At 56.9% G+C, this 19,337-nt stretch overlaps 2 protein-coding genes and 1 long non-coding RNA gene across 4 annotated transcripts; 1 reads left to right on the forward strand and 2 right to left on the reverse strand.

Annotated features, from left to right (window-relative positions):
- The first annotated feature begins 315 nt into the window (after positions 1 to 315).
- LOC144233612 (uncharacterized) lies at positions 316 to 1,463 on the forward strand. The gene is made up of 3 exons (XR_013335715.1): positions 316 to 395; positions 522 to 615; positions 747 to 1,463. It is a non-coding gene; the product is annotated as an uncharacterized LOC144233612 (long non-coding RNA).
- Positions 1,464 to 3,973: 2,510 nt separating this feature from the next.
- HR (HR lysine demethylase and nuclear receptor corepressor) lies at positions 3,974 to 17,700 on the reverse strand. Of its 2 annotated transcripts, XR_013335709.1 has the most exons (19): positions 17,089 to 17,700; positions 15,569 to 16,358; positions 13,760 to 13,913; positions 13,493 to 13,680; positions 11,884 to 12,048; positions 11,022 to 11,111; positions 10,730 to 10,845; positions 9,824 to 9,905; positions 9,317 to 9,480; positions 8,963 to 9,199; positions 8,585 to 8,750; positions 8,326 to 8,395; positions 8,003 to 8,133; positions 7,769 to 7,888; positions 7,554 to 7,669; positions 5,390 to 5,554; positions 4,831 to 4,959; positions 4,435 to 4,676; positions 3,974 to 4,176 (listed from the first exon to the last, which is right to left on the reverse strand). XR_013335709.1 is itself a non-coding variant. In XM_077766584.1 (18 exons), the coding sequence occupies exons 1-18, from the start codon at positions 17,698 to 17,700 to the stop codon at positions 4,614 to 4,616; spliced, it is 3,558 nt and encodes a 1,185-aa protein (XP_077622710.1). In that variant the 3' UTR covers positions 3,974 to 4,613. The 2 variants fall into 2 exon arrangements, 1 of the variants encoding a protein (XP_077622710.1); XM_077766584.1 differs by having other exon boundaries at positions 3,974 to 4,676.
- Positions 17,701 to 19,127: 1,427 nt separating this feature from the next.
- On the reverse strand, positions 19,128 to 19,232 carry HRURF (HR upstream open reading frame). Its single transcript, XM_077766643.1, has one exon. The coding sequence runs from the start codon at positions 19,230 to 19,232 to the stop codon at positions 19,128 to 19,130; it is 105 nt and encodes a 34-aa protein (XP_077622769.1).
- Between the last annotated feature and the right edge of the window lie 105 nt (positions 19,233 to 19,337).

Here is a 19,337-nt window from a genome sequence, read left to right on the forward strand (position 1 = left end):
TCTCCCAGACTGACCTTTCCTCCTCAGAGCTTCCTTTACCTACTCTCAGGACAGTAGGGCAGGGCCAGCTGGAGTGAAACTGTGGAGCCAGCCAACTGTGGGCTTCTCATCCTCAGTTGGTTCTCCCCTTTCCCTGCCTGCTGGCTTTGTGTACCTTCCTTTTGGGAGCTTGGTGGAACAGACAAAGCATTGCACTTGGAAGCAGATGTCTGGCCACTGCTCACTGGCTGGCTCTGTGCCCTTGGACAAATTGTTGGCCTCAGTTTCCTCATCTGTACAGTAGGCTCATACTAGCTCTTCTTTCACAGAGTTGTTGGGAAGGTGAGATGTCATGGGAGGAGCTCTATAGACTCTTCAGTGTGGGTCACCATGACCAGGCGGCCCAAGCCCTCAGGGTGAGTCCTTCTGGCCACAGCTCTTGTTGCTGCCACACAAAGGCAAGCTGTCATGAAATATGCCTACATGACCGCCACAGAACTATACCCTCAGGAATTCCAGTCACACCAGATTGCCCTCTTTAGGCCCTTCTCATGTAGAGAGCTGGCTGCAGTTCCCTGGAGACAGGACCCTGCATTTGATGGTGGAATGTCCCTGCCAGGCCCACAATCTTTTCAGGTACTTGATGAACACTGCTGCCCCCAGCCCTATCCCGAGCCAGGCCCCCAGGACTGTGAAGCAACTTGTCAACATATTTGTGTGTGTGTGTGTGTGTCTGTGTGTGTGTGTGTGCGTCTGTGTATCCACAGGTCGGTTTTCACATCTGTGAAGTGGGAACAGCATTGGTCCCAGACTCCTTTCTGCCTCCCAGGGATGATTTGAGAGAGAATGAGGTCATGTCTGGCAGAGCTCTGAGAGCCTCAGACGCAGCCTAAGATAAACACCAGACCGCCTGGAAGAGCAGACTGCAAGAAACCACGGCTCCACTCCATTATCACTGGGAAAAGCACTCCTCCCCTGTTAAGTGGACCTAATCACCCCTGTGGTGAGGAGCACACAGGCAACAGGAAAGCCCCTTGTAAACTGAGAAGGGCTGCGCAGGCAGAGGGCCCTCCAGGCGCTGTACCCAGCCCTTCTGGAAGTGTGGAGGGGGACAGCAGAAAGTAGGCTTTCTCAAGGCATTGGATGGAAGACAGCACACACCAGACTAAGACAGCAGAGGCCCTAAGACTGACAGGAAAAGCTAAGGGAGGAAGGGGTCTGAGGGAGAAGCCTCCAGAGCCAGAAACAAAGAAAGTTCTGAGTTAAAGTTGCTCTGTATCCTCCACTCCCAGAGAGCCACTGGCTGGTCAGGGGGTGGGGGAGGGCTTCCCAGCATGGTGGACAAGCATGGCCAAACTGGTAGACTGCATAGTACAGGACTCCCAGCATCCACAGGAGCAAAGCCTGATGCAGCCAGTTCAGAGCACGTGGACACACATGCGCATGTGAGCACATGTGCAGGAAGGCAGTGTAGGCCACCTTGGAAACAGGGCCAGGGATGGGCAGGCGGGGTGGGGCAGGGTGTCTGTGATTCTGGAGGCCTTTCCAGAGCAACAAATGCTGTCCCTCTGCAAAGCAGAAGATTGAGGAGGGCAGTAGCCCAGGGTATACGGGGAGGGGGAGGTTTAGCTCAGCCCGTGCTCTGCCACTAGCTGGCTGAATGACCTTGGGGGAGCCACATCTCCCCTCTAGGCCATCTGCAACATGCAGGCATAGGTGGATCCTGAAACAGGAAAAGGACATTAGTGGAAAACTGGTGAAATCCCAAGAAAGTCTGTTGCTTAGTTAATAGTGTTCTATCAATAGAGGCATCTGGGTGGCTCGGTTGAGCATCCTACTTCGGATCAGGTCATGATCTCACAGTTCGTGGGTTTGAGCCCCGTGTCGGGCTCTGTGCTGACAGCTCAGAGCCTGGAGCCTGCTTTGGACTCTATCTCCCCCTCTCTCTGCCCCTCCCCAACTCACACTCTGTCTCTCTCTCTCTCAAAAATAAATATTGAAAAAAATGTTTTTAAATAGTGGTGTATCAATAACAATTTCTTAGTTTTGATCACTGTGCCATGTGTGTGTAAGATGTTAACATGAAGCAAAGCAGGATGCAGGGTAATCAGGAACTTCCTGTACTACCTTTGTGACTCGACTGTAAATCTAAAATCATTTCAAAATTAAAACTCCAAAAATGCACTTTATAAGAAAAAAGAAAAAGGCAGCACTGCTAATCTACATGCGGAAGTCACTTCTGGTGCTGAGGATTGTGATTCTGTGTTATCTGGGCCAGTGAGAGGGGCTGGAGTAGACAGTGGACAGTCGGGGTTCTGGGAGAAGCAGAGCCCCCAAGGGTAGCGCTGGACTGGGGTGGGCCAGCTGAGCCTCCATGAGGAAGAGTGCCACCAAGTGCCCCCAGATGTCTCAGGGTCAGTCCCCACCTGGACTGGCTTCGTGCCCAGGGCCAGTCCTAGAACATTTGGTCCACCTGATGTTTGCAAGAGTCAGATCCAATGTGCCCTCGAGGGTGCTATGAACTGCATGAGGTGGGAAGCGGCAGAGAGTTCTGTGGAGAAGAGAGAGGCCTGGTGACTGGGCCATCTCTGTCTTCCCACAGGAAGGACCCCGCGTTTGGGGTTCTGGGGTGACATTAGGACACAGCTATACTAGGTGAGGTGTAAGTGGCGACGGGTCGCACAGTGCCACTTGGAACATGATCAGCTGTACGGTGTGTATGTCAGAAGGAGGACAGAACAGCAAGCCCATCTGCAAAGTCCATTAAGGGCCGAGACTAATATAAACGAGACTCAAGTCAGGAAGCTTGGTTCAAATCCCAATCCTGACACTAAAATTGCTGCGTGACCTTGGGTGACTCAACCCCAGCCTGCCTCTTTCCTCTTCTGTAAAATATAAATAAATAATATCTACCTCAAAACCATGATAAGGGATTAAATGAGATTAAATGAAAACAGTGGCAGAGTAAAGTGTAGGACTTCCTTCATTTTTTCTTTTTTCTCTATCCGGTGAAAAAATGAAAATAACCTTGCTTTGCAAACAATGAAGAAACCTAATTTTTTTAAGTGTGAGATGGTTATGTAAATCACAGCAAAGCCACAGAAGGGAATATAAGCAGCCATTTAAAATGAAGGTTACACAGCCACGCAGAAAGTGACCACAACACAGTGTGAAAAGGAAAAAAATCAAGTACAAAACACATCAATTCAATCATGTATGAAACCCTTAGAGAAAATACAAGAAAATACACCATTAATGCTAATAGTGGTTGGGTCGGCGGGGGTGAGGGGAGGTGAGCTTACAAGTGACTTTTTCCTATTTTCTAAATGTTCTGAAAGTATATTACATTTATAATAAAAAATTTTATTTCATTAAAAAAAAAAAAAGCACACACAACAAACCACTCCCCGAGCCACTGCAGGAACACTTAGTATAACAAGAGCTGGACAGTGCTGGCGCTAAGATGTACGAGGGCAGCGGGGCAGGCAGAGTCAGGCCGCAGGGCCCTGGGGGTGGGGAGGGGCTGCCAACTGTCTCGGGCAGCAAGCCAGACCCCGGGTAGCGGGCCTGGGGCCAGCCACGGGCACCGAGGGCAGACGGCAAGGCAAGGGTTCTCCTGGGCCACACTCGCGGTGCTCCAGGTCAGGGCAGACAGGAGAGCTGGGGTGGCCTGAAGTGCGCATGCGTGTTGGGGCTCCGGGGCTCTGCAGCCAGTGCACCCAGGAAGGCTGCCGCGCTGCTGCCCCCAGGGCTCTGCCTTGCCCACGTCTGCTGTCAGGAACATCCTCAGGGGAAGACCCCTGGAACGTTCCATCCGCTCCTCGGTGGGAAAAGGATCCAGGCCCCAGGAAGAAGAGCAGGCAGGGGTGTTTGAAGTCCCTGTCATGACCCCCATGCCCGTCCCACTCCACTTCCTTATCTGCTCCCTGCCCCCGCACCCCCTTCCCCCCAGTTCATGTGGCCCGCAGGAGCAGGGCCAACCACTCCAGCAGCATTCACAGAACAGACTTTAATGGAAATCATGAAGGAGGGAGGCGAGAAGAGGGAGCAGGGACAGGGCATCACCCATATCGTTCCCTCCAGCCAAGCCTGGGCAGTGTCCTGATGCCACCTCCTCAGCACACCTCACTGTTCTCTGGCAAGAGGGCGGGATTTCGGTGGCGCCTTGTCCAGCATGCCTGCAGTGTGAAGGGCCACCTGGAGCCCAGTGGAGATGCGGGTGGTGTAAGCAGAGCACCGGCACGGGTGGGGCAGTAGGGGATGAGGCGGCACAAGGTGTTGCTTAAGCCAGAATGATTCCCGAGGTCCCCCAGGGAAGGGCTGTTTGTCTCCTGGGCTCAGGGGGCAGGGGGTGGAGGGAGTCATCCATCCCCAGTGTGGGCCTGGTACCATAGCAAGGGATGCAGGGACAGCAGGTGCCAGCCTGCGAAGGGCCAGTGTGAGCTCCAAACGTACCGTGGTTGTTGGCTGAAGGGCCCAGGTTGGAGCGGGGAACAGGGTGCGCTGCCTATGCCCAGAGTGGTGCTTGAGGATTGACTCTAAAAGTCCCCAAGTTCCCCAGCATCATCCTCTGCTGAAGCTGTGCCTGGACTGAGCACTTGCCCCCCAGCCTACCCGAGACACTGGGGATACCCCTATTTAGCCTCCTGTAATGTTCCCACAGCCACCTTCACTGCTTGGAACACAGCCCAGTCCATCTAGGAGCAAAAGAGAGGAAAAGGTGTTTACAGTCACATTCCTGGGCTCTTCCCACTGAGAGTGCCCTTCCTGGGCTCAGGCTGGCTGCTTGCTTGGCACAGAGTGGATCTGCTATGCTTCCCCAACTGCCCTCCTGGCCAGTGTCACACTCACCTGAGCATAAAGCAGGCGGTGATCAGGGGGCAGGCTGGGTCCCTGGTGGCAGAGCTGAGCAGAGAGGGCAGAGGTCTCCGGGGACAGGAAGTGCTGAGTGACACTCACTGTGCTTACTAGGCCCTGCACCTGTGCCAGACAGGAGGTGTGCAGAGGGTCAGTGGAGACTCGGGCTCACATACCCTCCCCCTGCCCCTCTTCTCCCTGAGGTCTACTTCCCATAATGACCCCCACCCAGCTTTCAGAGAGCAGAGGCCCTGGATCCAGCACCAGGCAACTCAAAGGCGGAGGCCAAAACCAAGCCAAGGGGATGCCAGAGATGGCACAGGAGGGTAGGCAACCGAGGACAAGAAGCTCAGTTTGGCTAGCTGACTCCAAGACCGCGCAGCTTCTCCTCTTCCTTACAATGGGGCATGACTTCCCGCCCTGCCTAGCTTCAGGGCATCGGGAGGGGCGAGTATGGAGCAGGCTGGGGGACGCTGTATCACTGTGGTGTCTGCTCCTGCCGCTTCTCATAGTCTGAGCTCTCTGCTGAGCCCTTGGCTTGCTGGGGAAGCACCTGGTGGGGAGCCCCCGCAGGCACCAGCACGGCCTCTCCAGGGGCCTGCAGCAGGGTCCAGCAGCTCACGCCCCACTCCTCCCGTAGGCGCCGCCGCAGGCCAGCGTCCAGGTAGCAGCTGCCCGGGGTGCCAGGCTCCAGCTTGCCTGCTCCAGCCGGGCACACCTCAAAGAAGAGAAGGTGGAATGAGTAAGGCGGGGAAACAAGAACAGGGCTGCAGGATGGGGCACAGACTTCCTGAAGGCCAGGGCGCAAAGGCCAAGAGCTGAAGCCGTCAAATCTTGAGGGGCAGGCAGAGGAGGTCATCGGAGTGGGAGAAAGGGCTGGGTGGTGAGAAACCGGGGCTGCTCAAGTTGGCAGAACAGAGATTTGGCTGGAAAGAGCTTAGAGGAAAGGATTTGGGACTCTAAGCCTGGGAGTCTAAACCCCCACTTTTCTTGGGGTTAGATGCCTTGAATAGGCACTGTGTCCCTGGTCCTTTCTCCAAAACCCAGAAAGCTACCCTGCGTAATCCCAGCTCATAAACTGTCTACATGAGGAGATCTTGACCTGGAGTCCCATGAACGTCCTGAATTGCGTGCTAAGTTGTAGGTGACTACATAGCTGTATGTCCTCGAGGAGATGATCTAAAGCATTAATCAGAGTTCTACTAAGATCCCAGATCCAGCAAAGGCCACACGGAAGTTCTGATGCCCAGTGGAGGTACAGGCCTGCCTGCTAGGCAGATGCCTCTGGAACAGGTGTGGCTATGGGGAGGCCTTCGTCAGCCCAACCAGAGTGGGGAGCTCTTTGGGCAGACAGGGATCCGTGGGGGCCAGAGAAGGAGATGCCCAAGGGATAGCTGCAGGGGTCAATGCCAGCATCATGCTCCAACTGGCCGCTAGACAAATCCACCCCTTCACCAGGACCTCAGCAATTGTCCCTGGACTTAGGACGCAGGCTTCCAAGACCGGGCCATGGGGAAAGGGGAGGCTGGTGTGCCAGGCTGGGGCTGCCTAGGGTAGCCCCAGGCAGGCGCCCAGGCTCTTTTGTCCTCAGGGTCCATCCTGGAGTTAGATCAGTGTTCCCAGGCCACCCAGTTAGCATATGCCCCTCAAACCTTCTCCATGAATCATCAGGTTTGGCCATATGAGACTGCCTAGAGGCACCACACCCAGACTAGATGAGGCCGTCTGTGTATGAAGGTGTGCTTCTGTCTGCTCCCTCTGCATGTTCCAGCATCTGTGTGTACATCTCTGTGTGTGTTTGTCGATGTGTCTGCAGATACGCATGCCTGTGGGCAGGACGGTGGTGGTGGACAGCCAGGTTAACACCTGCATGTGTGTGTGTGTGTGTGTGTGTGTGTGTGTGTGTGTGCGCGTGCGCGCGTGTGCATGCACGCCTTAGCAGGGGTGACACTTGGTGGATGTCTTTCTCCCAGAACAATCAGAGTTCAGCTGGGCTTTGGGCTGCTGTGCCTATCCTAACCTTAACACTTGCCTTCCACTGCCCCACCCCCTGGAGCTTCCTGCCCCCTGCTCACCCTCTCATCTTCTCTTTCCCCACCCTTCATCCTGTCCAGTCTTTCCCTCTGCCTACCATGCTGCCTCTTCAGCCCTCACGTGCTAGCACCCCAGAGAGCACCTCCACATAAGGTGTAGATCATGGACAGGGGAGCAGGAGGCATCTCAGAGGGTCTTCCCTTTGCCCTCTGCCAGCCGCTCCCCTTCCAACCCCAGCCTATGCAGAGGATGCTGCCTGCCCCCAGGAGGTGTAGTGTAGTGACCTGGAGGTGGGAACAGCCATAAGCTCTACCACTCAGCCTCAGTTTCCTCATCCAAAAATGGGAAAGCAGCAGTGCTTGCCATACAGGGTGATTGTGACAGTTAACTGAGATAATGTACCCAGGTGCCTAGCCTGCAACAGCTCCTGCTCTCATTCCATCATGAGGTCCCTCCTCAGCCCCTGCTCTCTCTGCATGTCCAGCACATAACTCGTAAGGTCCCAGCCTGCATTCTCTGTACCTGTCTGTGGGAGTCAAAGCTGTCCAGCTCACCGAGGGAGCAGGGAGAGTGAGCACATGGGGCACATGCAACAGGAAGAGCTTCTGGGGCTGAGCACCCCCACTCTCTGGGAGCACAAGGGCAGCTTAGGGGAAGAGGAGAGCTCGCTGCTCCTTCCTCACCATCTGGAGAAAGCGGCGGATGCGCTGGGTGTCCTGGGCCCGGAACACATGCCACACGGTGCTGACCTGGCTGCCTGGAGACCAGAGCCCCTCCCCATCCAGGCCTGAGAGGAAGTCTATGGAAGAGAAACAGCTCAGAAGGACCCAGGGAAGGCAGAAACAGCACATCGAAATCTGCAGATTGTCCCCACCCCTGCCTCTGGCCCAGGACCCACCTTTCTGTGACCGGTGCCAGGCAGGCAGTGGGGCCTCAGCACGTACCAGGACACTGACCAGGTCAGTTACCTCCACACAGAGGTTCTTGGTCCCCAGATGCCCGCGGTGTGGGCTCACACCTGATGGAGGCAGAAAAGGGACAGCTGGGCACGGGCTCCAGGACTTTGGCACAGACACACATGTACCCAGAGGTAACAGGAATGGGACCAGGGGCAAGGTGGGGTGGCACTCACCATAGGCTGCCCACAGCTGGGGCTCCAGTGGACGCAGGGCAGGGCCAGCTGGGAGGTAGGAAGCCAGGTTGAGTTTCCCATGGCGGGCACAGTACTCTGGGAGCGGCAGGCTGGCAGCCAGGTTCTCCATCCTGAAGGGGGCAGGGTCGTACCCAGCAGGCTCAACCCAGGCCCCCAAGGTGCCCTCAGAGCCCACCACTAGAGGGGTCACTCCAAGAGGCAAGCGGGGAATGCTGAGGCGGGGGTGAAGAAGGAGGGAAAGTGACAGCGAGGGGCTGGGCAGAGGTTCGGCAGGTGGGGCCAGCCCTTGGTACTATACACACCTGCTGGCGTCCTCGTCCCCCAGAGCTCTGTGCAGCAGGAGGACGGAGCCCTCATCTGACTTTGGGCGAACTAGAGGAGGAGACATGCCATTTGCCGGGGGAGGAACCTCCTTGTCCAGAGGACCCTGGCCCCCTGGCAACAAGACAGTCTAGTTTTTGCCCTGAGCTCTGCTTCCAGCTGCCCCCAGGGTCACCGTGGGACTCCGCTGCCCCCTGGCTCAGTCTCCCAGCTCCCCGTACCCACATCAGGGACACTTACTTTCAGGCTGGGAGAATCCCTCCCAGAACGTTGCACTGCGGAGGCTTGTGGGCTGGGGAGGCCCGAGGGGGGTCAATGCCTGCACCTGGCCTCCAAGTGCCCCAAGAGCTTCCGTCCCCCACAGGTTGCCTTGCAGTGTCCTCTGGATCCCTGACACCAGCACGGGCTGTAGTGAGAAAAGGAAGAGAGATGTAGAGAGAACGGACAGGCACCAACTTGCCCAGGCCAGAGCATGTTGTGGGGGACACCAGACCAGTGTGGGGACCAACCCCACTGCCCACTCCGTGTGACGGACCAGGTCTGCCGGGGCCTAGGCGGTAAGGCCCTGAGGGTAACCAAGGCCATGAGAACGGGGAGCTGGGAGGTGAGGAGCCTCACCTGGCCCTGCCTCCAGTGCTCCTGGAAGCGGTGGACGGCTCGCTGAGGTCTGGGCTCCTGCAGCCATAGCAAAGCTCCGGGCGGAGGCAGCCGTGGCCGCACTGGCGAGAGGGGCAGGCCCAGGCCTTTCCGCAGGCCCGGCCCAGCCCGCAGCCCCGGCCCCAGGGCTTTCTCCTGGATCTTCCGTTCTACCACCTGTGCGATGATGCTGTCCAGGATGTTGGTGATGCGGTCATCCTGTGTGAAGGGAAGGATGGAGGGGCAGGACAACTCAGGACCTGCTTTACCCCACAGGGAGCCCTAGCCCAGCCTCTGTCCCCGGGCCCCCAGGCCTCCCTCTGTGCCCTTGCTCACGCTGGGCAGAGCAGGCGTGACGGGGGCAAAGGCCATGTGTATCCTCTCGTGCCCCAAGCAGAGTTTGACAGCAGTGGAGGCCAGCAGTTCACAGAGAGAGGGACAAGGCAGTGGCCCTCGGCCGGCACGGTCCTCTGCCGGGGTCTCAGTAGAGTCGGCGGTCTCTGGCAAGGAGGAAAATGGTGAGAGGCTTCCCCTCTCCTTCGAGGCTCCACTGCCCACAAGCCCTACCCTGGTCTGTGGGCCAAGTCTCTCTCCCGCCGCCTGCCGGCAGCTCCTGGGCCTCTCCAAAGGAGGGGCTCACCATGGGAGTCTGACTGGAGAGGGGTGGGGAGACTTGTCCTAGATTGTATTTAGATTTATTTCCTCTGGAATGACTCGAGAAGACTGAGGAAGATTATGGGGTGGGGGCTTCTGGCTAAAGCAATTCTGATCTGTCCTGGGGGTGCCAACCCTAGCCCAGCCTCCCAATGCACAGTGTGATCGAGGACCAGGGGAGCTTCTCACCCTCCTTGATGTCCTTGGTCCTGTGGGTGGCCCCGTTGCAAGAAGGTTGTGGAACTGGGGGAGTTTTCTCTGTCGGCTCCTTCTGTTAAACCCATCCACCACCCCCCAATCCAACCAGAGATTTAAAAATGGCAAACACAGCTCAATCCAACTCAACCCACAAGTATTAACAACAGACTCTTATAAATCCTAAAATTGTGTTTACAAGGAGCAAAATATTATGTGATATAACATTAGGTGGGAAAAAGTTGCTTACGGAATTCCACACACAGTATGATCTAAGATATACAAGAATAGACTGAACAAATATATAGGCAAGCGCCTGGAAAGAAATATGACAAAATGATCATGGTGACATTATAGGGCTGTTGTTGTCTTCCTTATACTTGCTTGTATTTTTCATCATGGGTATGTAACACGGTCTGGCACACAAAATGCATTCGATAAACTATTTCTTGAATGGATGATTTTTATAATAAAAGCAGGAATTTTATAAAAAGTTTGTAAAATGCATACTGAGTGCCTGCTCTGTGTCAAGTACAAGGCATACAGGGAAGGCGGGCCCGAACTCCACCTTCAGGAGCCCGTGCCTGGTGAGCGGAGAGACAGGACCCATCAGCAAGAAGCTCTTGTGTGATGTTGCAAGCGCTAAGTTGTAACACGCACAGGTGGGTAGGAGCTCTGAGTGGGGGAGAGTGAGGTGGGGCAGATGTTAGAGCTCAATCCATGGATCCCAATCCCCGGAGGAAGGTGAGAAGTAGCTTGATTTTACCCAGCTTCCATACCCTTCATCCTCATCAAAAGATACGGGCCATACCCTGCCAAAGTCAGTAAATTCCAAACACACTGCCCAATCCTGGGGCCAACCAGCTCATGCTGGCACCTGTCCCATGCCCTGCTTCTTACCTGCTGGCCCCCATCCCCAGTGGCCCACACCCGGGCATCGGCTTGGCAGGGGCAGTGCCCCCGGATGTCAAACTTGACCCAAACCTGGTGCATGGCGGTGCTCAATTCTGCCAAAGCTGTGAGTGGGGAAGGGAGATGGAGTTTGGTGGTGAGTGTGGACAGGAGGCTGTCCCTGTGCTGCTTGGCCTCACCAAGCAAGAGGGCATGGGATTGGGCTGAGGCATATCCAGACAGGAAGCTTCTCTCCCCAGGACCCACCCTCTGCACACCCGACTCCTCCAAGATGGCTTACCTTGGCTAGAGACAAATTGGGTGAGCATTAGGGACCTGGCAGTGTGCCCAGCCTCTTGAGGACACTCCTCTGTGGAGTGCTCCTGAGAGTCTGTGGGGTAGGAAGAGAGAAGGTGCAGGTCAGGAAACCAAAGGGAACCGCAGCTTAAAGTCAGAGAAGAAGGACAAGGGCATGATATCTAAATCAAGGGGCTCAACAATCCAGAAAATGTGGGCTTTCTGGGAAACTTGGGTTCAAGAGTGACATAGGATCTTTGCTTGCGGAATATTGATCAATATCTGGTCTGTGTTGCCAGAATCCAAGATGATCATGTAGAATACAATATTCTGAAACATTTCTGACCCTGGAATTCTTTTTGGCTATCTCTACTGGGACACTGGGACATTTTAAGCCCTCAAGTGACTGAGTGGAGCCAAGGGAGAAAAATCTGAGAACCATGAAAAGAGTAAGACTTGGGGTCAGAAGATGTGAGTCTACATCCTGGACCCAACACTTATTAGCTGCGTGACCTTCAACAAGTCACTTAACCTCTCTGAGTTTTTCTTATCTGGAAAATGGAGGCAATAATACCCACCTCACAGTGTTGTAAGGTTTAAAAAGGTGCAAGCTGAGCAAAGTGGGAGGCATAGAGTAGACACTCGGCTTCTTTTAAGGGTGGGCAAGGACACAGGCGTGGCCCTCTGATCTGGGGAGAGGGAAAAGTCTGCTCTAAGGAGCATTGAGCCATGGTGGCTGAGGCTGGGACTGGGGAGGGAGGCTTTCTTGGGGGAGAGGCAGCCAAGAAATGGCCACAAACCTTACAGCAGCCCTTGGAGGCCCCCGTCTGTGCCCTCCCGCCCTCAGCCACCAGCTCCTTTCCTACCTGCTTTGTCCCTGGCCTTCCTGGCACCTGCCATGCGACCACAGGCCACACACAGCCGGTGGCTGCAGTGGGGGCATCTCCAGTGGGTGTTGAAGAGTCCGCGGTGGCAGGTGCTGCAGCAGAGTGGTGTGCCTGGGCTGTCCTCTGTCCTGGCCGGCCCCTGGCCTGCTTACCACGGGAGAGAACAGGGTCAGAGGAGGCTGAAGCCATAGGGCCCTTTTGAGGACCTCCAGGCAGAGATGGAGAGGAGCCGGCGCAGCTTCCACTGTGGGGCCACCCTGGAAGGGAGACAGGCCCCTTGCAGACAACCCCGCCTACTTGACAGCCTCTGGAAAGAAAGTTCCCACAGCACCATCTCCAGAAAACCCTCCCAGGGGCAGCAGGCCTCACCTCCCCAATTCGTGCCCCCAAAGCTTTCCCCATCAGCCCTGAATTACCAGTCCCCACCATTTCCAACACATTCCTTCACCCACCTCCCTCCTTCCCGAGGTAGTGATCCTGCAGGGGACTCTGTACCAGGAGAGGAAACCTTAGGCGGCCACTCCTTCCCTCGCCTGGGGTTTCTGACTAAGCCCTCGGCGGTAGGTGGAAGGACGCCAGTGAGCACACGCTCATTTACTCATGCAACAGACACCTCGTCCTGTGTGGGGCTGAGTGCTGGGGACTCAGGGCTGGTCAGGGCTCAGAGCTGCCCTCCTCGCACTCACATTCCAAGAGGGGAGATGGGCCCATAAACAGGGCAATGGTCATGGCATCATGAGGTGGGCACTGGAGAAGCAGAAAGGGATAGAAGGCCCAGGGTGGGGACGGTGGGGCAGCTTCACAAATGCGCCCTGAGTGATGAGTAAGTGTTCATTCATCAGGGAAAAAGGGAGGAGAAGGGTATTCCAGACAGAAGGAACAAAAAGTGCCAAAGCCCGAGGGGCTGGGCAAGCTGGGGTGAGCCGAGGAGGCCGGGCTGCCGGGCTGCTGGGTGATGTGGAGTGCTGGGAATCCAGGCTGAGGGAGCGGCAGGCTATTAGCCCGCCTAGGGAAGGGGGAGGGGGCTGGACTCTCTGGGACAGGAGGGAGCCACCAAAAGGCCCCTACCCAGGTTGTGACCTTGCTGCAGGTGTGTGCACACATTTTCAAATGCACACACAGTGTTGAGAGAAGGAGCAGGAGGGAGAGCCTGAGGCCCCCGGAGGGACTGAATGTCTGGCTTCCCACTGGTCTCTTCACCTCAGCCCAGACCCTACTAGCTTTCTTAGGGCCCATGAGTCTTGAGATGCAGGGAGGGCCTCCACCTTCCAGAGCTCTTACAGGTACTTGGCTCTCAATCTTGCTTCCCCAGCAAACCGAGAAGCCCTTAGGCAGCTGGACTGGACTGGGTCTCACACCCTCCCAACATCCCTCACCCAGTCCAGAAACTTCAGAACTCAGGTTGACTAGGATCCTAAGCCAGGAATAAGGGCAAAGTGGTACAGGAGCTCTCCTTGAGCTGCTCTCAGGACAGTGCTGAGGAGGGGGAGGGGCCCACACTCTGCAGACCGCGTGCTCCTTGTAAAAGCACAGTGACCACAGGATCCAGCCCTCTCAGGCTCCTGGCTGCCCGGTGGGTCCTGCTCACCTTCCCGCTGCGCCCAGGCCAGGGCTTCGCGCTCCCTCCGCAGCAGCCGGCATAGTCGATCCCCTAAACCACTTAGCAGATGCTTGGCAAGGCCCTTGCTGAGCTGGGCCTCAGGGCCAGACCCTCCTCCCTCCTCAGAGCCGACTGCTAAGTCTTCCTCCTGATGCTGCTCTCCTCTCAGAGGCAATCTGGAGACAGGGCACAGGAAGGTAAGGAGGGAGCTCCCACTGGGAGGATGCTGGGGGCACGCGGGGGCAACAGGCTCACCTCGGCACTTGCTGGGAGTGGCAGGCCAGCCCTCCTGCCTCTCCAGCCGCATGGGTACAGCTTTGGCACTGATCCATGCATGACAGGGGAGCCGAACAAGGTGTAGTATCCTGAAGCCCTGGGTCCTGGAGGCTGGCCCTACCATCTTGGGGGCCTGAGGAGACAATGAAGCCTGTCAGGGACTTCCTGGGCTTATGTGAAGCCCGGGCCCGGCCTTAGCACCCAGCCCAACCACATGCAAAGCCAGCCCAGCCCCCAGGCCCTAGTCTACTAAGCCTGATTTGGAGCTAGTGAAAGTGAACCAGGCAGCCAGAAACTTCACAAAAAGGCTGGGCAGAGAGTCTGAGAATGACACGGGCTGATGGCTGAGAGGAGGGGTCTACTGTGCTAGGCCCAAGGTCGGAGCAGGTGGGATGAGTATCCTGACCCAAGTACAAGATCCAGTCAGTGTGGACTTTGTTATATCTTTTTTGTTTGTTTGTTTTTAAAGTAAGCTCTGCGCCAATGTGGGGCTTGAACTGACAGCCCTGAGATCACAAGTCACATGCTCTACCGACTAAGCCAGCCAGGCGTCCCTCAGTCAGTGTAGACTTTGGATTGCTCTGCTATGGGCTTAGCAATACTGCTGGCCTCATGTCAGCATGCGGAGACAATCCCGGCCTGGGACAGAGGGCGCCGGAAGGTGAGAAGGCCTGAGGGTTTCAACATAGACCACAGGTGCAGTAACCCAAGAAGGGAGAGGGGGCCAACAGCTTCCCAGCCCAGGCAGAGGCCTGCGAGAGTGTGGACAGACCCACAGCAGGTGCAGGGGTGCTTGGGCAAGGCCATTGAGAGTTGCAATCCAGGTCCAGCATCCTGAAGGCCAAGAAACTGAGGTGAGGGCCGGCAGTGCCGACACCTTCCATCAAGAGCACAGCATGACAAAGGGGGTCAGGATGTGCCCAAAGTCCTAACACTGGCAGGGTCCAAACTGAGTTTCCATGATCCTGTTGCCCAAGGGAATAGTTGTTTGTTCCTGGGGCAGGACAAGGGGTCCTTCAGGAAGGATAATCTGCCAGGCGGGTTTATGTGGCACAAGTGATCACAAAGACAAATGTTTACTGGGGCGCCTGGGTGGCTCAGTCGGCTAAGCGTTCGACTAAGTTCAGGTCATGATCTTTCGGTTCGTGAGTCTAAGCCCTGCATCGGGCTCTGTGCTAACAGCTCAGAGCCTGAAGCCTACTCTGAAGCCTACTCTGTGTCTCCCTCTCTCTCTGCTCTTCCCCGGCTCACACTCTGTCTCTCTCTCTTTTCAAAATAAATAAACATTTAAAAATTTTTTTTAATTAAAAACAAAGATGGATGTTTACTGAGTCCTTACTCAATAAAGTGCCAGGAATTCTCCAAAGCCCTTTATGTGAATATCATTTCATCTTTGTGGCAGCCTTTATGACGTAGATGCCATCTTTATCCCATTTTATAGATGAACAAACTGAGGCCCAAAGAGGTGAAGTAACTAGCCCAAGGTCACATAGCACCAATCAGCAAAGCCAGGACCCAGGCACTCTGACTCCAGAGCCCATGCTCTGAACCATGTTGTTATACTGCCACCAACACATCATAGCTTGGGAGGAAGCAGATGGGAAGAAGAAACCACTTACTAAAAGGCTCTGGCCTACAGATGCTGAGGAACTCACAGGGAACTGTCACATTTTGGTGGGAAACCAGACAACTTGAGGATCCACTCATAAACACCCCTAATGACCCCACTTCCCCGCAAAGCTCCAGTCCTGGCTGCCCCCTCCCACGTAGGGCCCCCTGCACCCTTACCTCCGTGGTCATTATGCTGTTCTGCCTCCGCCTTGTTCCCAAAGGATGAGTCGAGCATCTCCTGCCAACCTCTGGCCCCCTGCCCCGCACTGCCTGGGAAAGGGTTGGGTGGGCGCTTGGCGGCTGGGCTGCCACCTGCTCCCTGGACCTCAGGGCTGCTTGCCCTCTTGAGGGCTTGCAGCTGGGCGGATGGGGTCTCCTCATCCCCAGGGCAGCCACCTGGACACCCAAACTGCTCCGAGTGTCGCGTGAGCCATGTCTTCTTCAGCTTGGTGTGATGGCTGGGTACGCAGGCTCTGGGACCAGAGCTCTTGTTTGCTTCCTCGTTGGACTCACTGGGCCCAAGGGTGCCCCTCTCCAGGGCCTCCTGGCACTTCCCACAAGGGCCAGGCCCTCCCTCTCTAGCAGGTGGGTGAGATGGACAGCAGCCCACCTGCGTGGTAGGAGGGCCAGGAGAGGGGCACCGCAGCGTGGCTGGTGGCCCCAGCTGGCACCCAAGGTCCCCACCCCCTGGTACAGCCCAGACGTTGCCAAGAGTATGAACCAGGCCTGGGGGGCACATGGGCCAGGGGGTCCGGGGAACAGCATCTGGATGCCCCAGGAGAAATGGGCAAAGATTCTGATGCCTGCCGACTCCTGCCTCTCCGTCTCTCTGGTGGAATGAAGGACGCTCCACTTCCCCAGTTCTCTGGAAACGCCCACCAGGGGCTAAGCCCAGCAACCCAGGTTCCACAGTTGCCAGTGGCTCCTTTGCCAGCCTGAGAACACTTGGATCCTTGTGGTAAAAGCCCTAAAGAGAGGAGAAGGGACGGAGCTAGTGCTGACTTTGATCTCCAGTGCTTCAAAGGACGAGCAGAACTGACAACTAGCAGGTGTGCGCCTGTGTGGCCTCAAGGGCTGTGAAAACACTGAACTCAATCCTGGTTTACAAGCACTGCTCCCTAAGCGCCTCCCCACCACCCTGGCGACCCCCAGGTCCTTCCCCAGGATTTCTCAGACCTCCGCACAAATCCAGCAACTAAAAGGTTAGTGCTTGCCACAACCAAAGGGCCTCCTGGATCTATTCGGATTGTTTGATGACCGATACCATACTGGTCTTAAAATATTTTAAACCTTATTCCTAGGCATGTGGGTGGGTTGCCTGGGGTAGGGGGAGGTACCGTAGACACAGGCCATGGGGCACCCTCAGGTCCTACTCCCAGACAGCCTTGTCTGCCCTGCAACCCTAGGACAAGACCATACATTCTGAGGTCTCAGTTCCCAGGGCTTTGTTCTGGGTGGACAATGGGTGAGTCAATCCCTGAAATGGCCCAAAGGCAAGGAAGGCTTCATGAGATGGCATTGCTCAGAAGAGGAATTGCTTGGGGTTGACTCCGTCTGAGCTGACTACTTGGGTGTTGTCTTATCTTTTCATCAGAATGGAAGAGCAGACTCGTGTGGCCCTGGCAGGGCTGCTCAGGGATCACTGAGCTACTTCATGTGGCCTGAGCCCCAGTTACCCGCTCTGCTCCATCACTCACCTTGCCGCCTAAGCCGAAGGCAGAGGGCATTTTGGGCTGTCCCCCCGAGTACACCCAGGGGTGTGGGGCCAGGGGCCAGTCACACGGACGCTCTGGGGGCAGGCTGGACACTAGGTAGGGTGGCAAGACGGTGGGCATCCAGAAGGGAGCTTGCTCCAGGATCTTGGTCTCCAGAAGGAAGGGGCAGTGCAAGGGCCGGAAGGCCACAGGGTCACTCTTGGGATGGCCACCATTATGCTCAGGAATCAGGGGGCCATAGCGAGGCGGGCACGCTGAGCCACAGAGTGCCAGTGGGTGGTCAAGCATCGCCTCCTTCCAGCGCAGCCCCTCTTTGCTGCCCAGCCAGCTGGCCTTCCTCTCCCCATTGCGGGGGTCTTCTCCCTCCAACAGTGGGAGCGTGTCCTTGGGGCTCTGAGGAAAGCCAGAGGGAAGCCAAGAGTCTGGGGTGCTTAGGACACCCCTCCAGAAGGGGGCAGGCTCTCCCAGGCACAGTGCCCCACGACGCAGGCCATCTCGAGTCAGGGTATCTGGCTCCTGTCCCACAATGCCATTCTCAGCGGCTATCTTCTCCCAGGCTGGGGTGTCCTTCAGGAAGCTGGGCGAACTCTCCATTACTCTCCTGCCCTCATGGGGCTCTCCAAGAGGGGGTCCCTGGAGCATAACCAACAAAGCATGAGCTTCTTAGGCATGTGCCCCAAGCACCCTACCACCTGGTACAGAGCGGGCACCGCCCTGGCAGCACCAAGGCAGCTCAAACCAGTAAGGCAAGTGCCAACCCACAACTAGACTCTACACTGCCTGCCCACATGCGACTCGAAGGACCTGCCTGGGTGGGATGCTCAAGTGTGGGGAGGTCACCCCTTTGCCCAAAATGCCTGGGACTTGACAACCCACCTGGGCCAGAGCCCCTCAGCAAAGACTGCCATTTCTAGGAGGACACGTCCTTGCATTGCTGAGCCTGGACCCTGGTTACGAGCCATAGGGAAGGGCAAGGGGGAAGAATCCAAAAGATGAGCTCGGTGAGAGGTACTGTACTAGGGGACAAGAAGGCTAGGTCCTCGCCTTGACTCAGCACCTGCTACATGACCTTGGGCAAGTCATATCACTCTTCTGGACCTCAGTGTGCCCTTGTGCAAAATAGGCCTTGGAAACTGGCAGTCTCAGAGGCCTCTTCCCGCACTGCAGTCTGTAGATCTGGGGGTGCTGCTTGCCTACCCACCCCTCGGCCCCACTCAAGCTTATAGGGCTGGGAAGTGAAGGCAGGGCAGGCTGGAGTCAAGGGGAGAGCTGCCAGGCAGGGCTGCTGGCTGCTATCTCTCCCTACTCTTGGGCAGCCCCTGAGTGTGTCTCTTCCCAGCTCTCTACGGTTTCTTGGCTTCTGAAGCAGAGTCCCAGGGCAACTGCTGGGGGCTGGGATCTGCACCACCGCCCCCAAGGGAAGGAGTAAGCCAGCACAGGAGAGGGGGATTAAGAGGCCTCAGCTGGAATGGGTCAAGCTGCTCCAGTCCAGCAGGCAGTGCCAGGGCCGCTGGCGGCCGCTGGTAACTGCAGCCTGGCAGGGGGAGGGAAGAAGGCGGGGAAAGCGGGCTGGGCCCCAGAGAGAGGCAAAGGAGGGAAAATTGAACGTGCGTGCAAAGGACCAGGATGACAGGTGGCACCAGAGCCGCGGCGCTCTCCCAGCAGGGCCCCCTCTGCCGGCTGGCTGAAGCCCCAGGAGAAAGGTGAGGGAACCCAGGGAGCCGTGACAGAGGTCACTCAGGTTTTCTGGGACCACCACTGCGTCGCGGTCCAGGCCCGTCGGGCATCCTAACTTTTAGATCTGTGGCCCAGGCCGGAGAAGCACACTGGAGAAGCACAGGGAACTCCTTCGCTGCGTGCGGCCCAAGCTTGGCTCAGAAATGCCCCGCTACGAGTGTCCCCAGAAGGCCCGCCCCTGGCGCCCCCTCTCGGCGCTTACCTGGGCTTCGCAGGCCGGGCACGGCGCAGGCGGCGGCGGTCGTCGTGGCCGGNTCTCTTTCCCCCGGGGCGGCGGGGGCGCTCTAGGGCCGCAGGTTGGAGGGGTCGGATTCCGGGATCTGCAGGATGCGGCACACGGCGCGGATCGGCCGCACCAGCTTCTGGGCCGAGGCTGTGGGTTGCGCCATGGGACGCCGAGACTCCGTGCTGCGCCGCGGGGAGGGCCGGGCCGGGGCTAGGGAGCGGGTGCCCCCGGAGGGAGAGTGGGAGCCGGGCCGGGGGGAACGTGCGCC

Source organism: Crocuta crocuta, unplaced genomic scaffold (genome assembly GCF_008692635.1).
Source record: "Crocuta crocuta isolate KB4526 unplaced genomic scaffold, BGI_CrCroc_1.0 scaffold225, whole genome shotgun sequence".
NCBI lineage: Eukaryota > Metazoa > Chordata > Mammalia > Carnivora > Hyaenidae > Crocuta > Crocuta crocuta.